Below are 3,525 nucleotides of genomic sequence, written 5' to 3'. Positions count from 1 at the left end.
GGCCGCCGACTGGCCCGAGGCTCTGCTCGAGCACCCGGGCGCCGCCGAGGAGTGGGGCGACACCGACGATCGGTACTCCCACCATCATCATCGTGCCTTGCGCGTGTCGTACTCTCTTTCTCACTCGCTCACCTGCGCGTGTCGTGTTGCGTGTTGCATTCCACAAATAGCGTGTTATATAAGGGCCTGCGGGTGCGAATGGGCGTTCACTTTGGGTCGGCGCGGGTGGTGCGCGATCCGATGACCCGGCGCGTGGAGTACATCGGGCCGGTGGTCAACACCGCGGCGCGCATCACGGCCATGACCCACGGCGGCCAGATCGTGCTCAGCCACGCCGTCCACGCGCGGCTCCACCTCGACGAGCAGCCCGCCGCCGCCGGAAACGACGAAGCCGCCACTGCCGCCGCACCTGCGCCGGTCGACTTGCGCGAGCGCCTCGTCGCCATGGGCCACTTTGAGATGCCCGACGCGCCCGGCGGTACCCCCCCTGCATCTTGCTACTGATGTCATCGCCATTCTTAAGATTGTTGAAGCTGACACGTCAGCTCCCGCAGGTGCCAAGCTGTACGAGCTGAAGGTGGTCGGGCTCGAGGGCCGCTTCTTCGGCGGCGTCACCAAGGAGACCAGCAACGACGGCGACGGCGACGATGGCTCGACCATCTCCAGCCGGAGCGACGACGAGCCCCCCAGCAGTCGCCGTAGGCGCGTAGGCGGCGGCGGTAAGCAGCTGCAGACCACTGTGGGCGAGGGGATGATGTTCAAGGAGGACACGTTCCTGACGTCGGCCAACCTGTGCCGATGGATCATCAACTACGGCGAGATCCAGGTGGGCAAGCAGATCGGGCTCGGGTCGTACGGGGTGGTCTACCGCGGGAAGTGGAAGGGCGTCGAGGTGGCGGTGAAGCGGTTCATCAAGCAGAAGCTCGATGAGCGCCGCATGCTCGAGTTCCGCGCCGAGATGGCATTCCTCTCCGAGCTGCACCACCCCAACATCGTTCTCTTCATCGGTACGCACCTCACCGTGTTGTGCGTGTGCGTGTGCTGTCAGACACTGTCACGACACGACACTCACCGCACACGACACTCGCCGCACAACGACACTCACCGCACACGACACACGACACGACACGCGAGCAGGGGCGTGCGTGAAGAAGCCGAATCTATGCATTGTGACGGAGTTCATGCGGCAGGGCAGTCTGAAGGACATCCTGGGCACCAGCTCGGTCAAGCTGACCTGGAACCAGAAGCTGCGGCTGCTCCGCTCCGCCGCCCTGGGCGTCAACTACCTCCACTCGCTCCAGCCCGTCATCGTCCACCGCGATCTCAAACCCTCCAACCTCCTCGTACGTCTCTCTCTTCCTGCGGCCGCGGTGTGTGCGACGCGCGTGTGCGGTCGGTGTGTGCGATGGTGTCTGACAACACACGCGCACACGGTGTACAGGTGGACGAGAACTGGAACGTGAAGGTGGCCGACTTTGGGTTCGCGCGGATCAAGGAGGAGAACGCGACCATGACCCGCTGCGGCACGCCGTGCTGGACCGCGCCGGAGATCATTCGCGGCGAGCGCAACTACGACGAGCGGGCCGACGTGTTCTCGTTCGGCATCATCATGTGGCAGGTCGCGACCCGCAAGGAACCGTTTGCCGGGCGCAATTTCATGGGCGTGTCGCTCGACGTGTTGGAGGGCCGGCGGCCGGCGGTGCCCAACGACTGCCCGCCCGAGTTCCGCAAGGTCATGCAGAAGTGCTGGCACGCCAACGCCGCCAAGCGGCCGCGGCTCAACGATGTCGTGGACTTCCTTGCGCGGCAGGTGGGCGACGACGACCACGACGGCGCCGCCCGACTCGCCGCGCCCTGAGTCGGCCCCGAGCTGTGGCCATTGGCTTGTAAAACTACTCCAAATAATATTGTGAATAATGAGAAAGAGATATTTAAATATTATCTTTAATTTTTAGTAGTCGTCGTCGGCCTGAGGTCCAAAGAGCGCGTAGCCGTCGCCTTCTTCGAGCTCGGCCTCTGGTGGCTTGAGGTCGACCTCGATCCCGTTCTACGCGAATGCAAGCAAGCAGGGTTGGTACGAAAAGATGAAGAGGAGGAGGAAGAGATGAAGATGGCGAAGAAGAGAAAGATGATGGGTGGCGTAGTGGGCGCGTACGTCAATGCGGTACTTGAGCTCCTGCGCTATTCGCAGGACCACCGAGGCGATGGCCTGGTCCCGCTCGTCCCACGCCTCCAGCTGCTCCCGCAGGTCCTTGTGTTTGCCCCACCTGCGCCCGACCCATCGTAAACGCGCGTGTGTTGTGCGTGTCGTGCGTCGTGTGCCGTGTGTCATGTGTCGTGTCGCACGTGTTGTGCGTGTCGTGTGCGTACATTGGCTTGAGCAGCTTGCGTGCGTGCGATTTGATGGTCTTGGATTGGGCCGGGTAGCGTTCTACGTAGGACAGGTACTCGTGCAGGAGCTCCACCCCGTCGGCCTTCTCACCGCCGCCGAAGAAGCGAGGATTAAGCAGCGCCGGATACGCCACCATTACCCTGCAATCATTGATGATTGTTCAGCTCAACCCAACGCACGCAACACGACACACGACACGGCACACGGCACACGACACACATCATAGGGCGGTAAGGTGAGCGAGTACGCGTCGGCTTTCGTTTCGTTGAGGCAGCGCTCCACGTCCTCCAGTTCATCGACGCCGCCATTGGCCACGACCGGTATCGAGAGCGCCTCTCTTTTCGGTTTCGCACACAGTCCATCGTGAGCCCAATTCACTGCGGACAGAGTGGTGGTTGGGGGGGGGGGGAAGCGAGGGCACGCACTTGATTTGTCGGATGGCGGCCCAGTCGGCCGGGCCTCTGCTGTTGCTCTCCCGTGTTCGGCCGTGCACCGCCAGCACCTGTAGAAAATAAAAATAAAAATAGTGAATAAAAAAAAATAAAAGAGAAGAGAAGTAAGAGAAGGAACGAAAGAACGAAAACGAAGCGATTGTTCAGGCGGGGACCGGGGGGGGGACGTCACTTGACAGCCGGCGTTCTGGAGGACGAGAGCGAGCTTGATGGTGTCCTCCAGCTTGGGAAGCAATCGGATCTAAATGAATACGACATTAGCACAGAGAAGGTTGTGTGTGTGTGTGTGTGTGTGATTGACGAATGAGAAGTGCATTACGAGGCGAGGAAAGCGCACCTTACAGCACACGGGGATCGACAAGTTCTTGTGTAGTGTCGACACTGAAGGAAGAGCAAGACGAGGCCGCATATTGAGCAAACAGCCGAAGGCGTGAAATGAGCGGTGTGACGGGCGTTGTGAGTACCGATGGCCTCCATGAGCGGCCAGTTGTGGAGGAGGTACGCCCCGAAGTTGCCCTTGCGCGCGCACTTCTGCGGGCAGCCGAAGTTGACTGGTCGATGGACGACATCTCACGTGAGCCGCTTAACTCAAGAAAACACAACACGGCACACACAACACGGCACACACAACACACACGACACACACGACACACACAACACACACAACACACGGGCTGTACG

At 60.9% G+C, this 3,525-nt stretch overlaps 1 protein-coding gene and 1 pseudogene across 1 annotated transcript; one reads left to right on the top strand and one right to left on the bottom strand.

Annotated features, from left to right (window-relative positions):
• Positions 1 to 1,858, top strand: part of ACA1_162900 — a 6,617-nt pseudogene extending 4,759 nt beyond the window's left edge.
• Positions 1,859 to 1,951: 93 nt separating this feature from the next.
• On the bottom strand, positions 1,952 to 3,253 carry ACA1_162890 (tdiRNAhydrouridine synthase; the record flags this gene model as incomplete). Its single annotated transcript, XM_004340045.1, has 7 exons — positions 1,952 to 2,047; positions 2,156 to 2,267; positions 2,371 to 2,532; positions 2,640 to 2,729; positions 2,818 to 2,894; positions 3,017 to 3,085; positions 3,182 to 3,253. 7 exons carry the CDS (start codon positions 3,251 to 3,253, stop codon positions 1,952 to 1,954), a joined length of 678 nt encoding a protein of 225 aa, XP_004340093.1.
• Positions 3,254 to 3,525: the final 272 nt, after the last annotated feature.

The sequence above is a fragment of the Acanthamoeba castellanii genome (genome assembly GCF_000313135.1).
Source record: "Acanthamoeba castellanii str. Neff unplaced genomic scaffold scf7180000084726, whole genome shotgun sequence".
Taxonomy (NCBI): Eukaryota; Discosea; order Longamoebia; family Acanthamoebidae; genus Acanthamoeba; species Acanthamoeba castellanii.
Note: the sequence above shows the minus strand (reverse complement) of the source record. Positions and strands in the feature narration are given on the sequence as shown.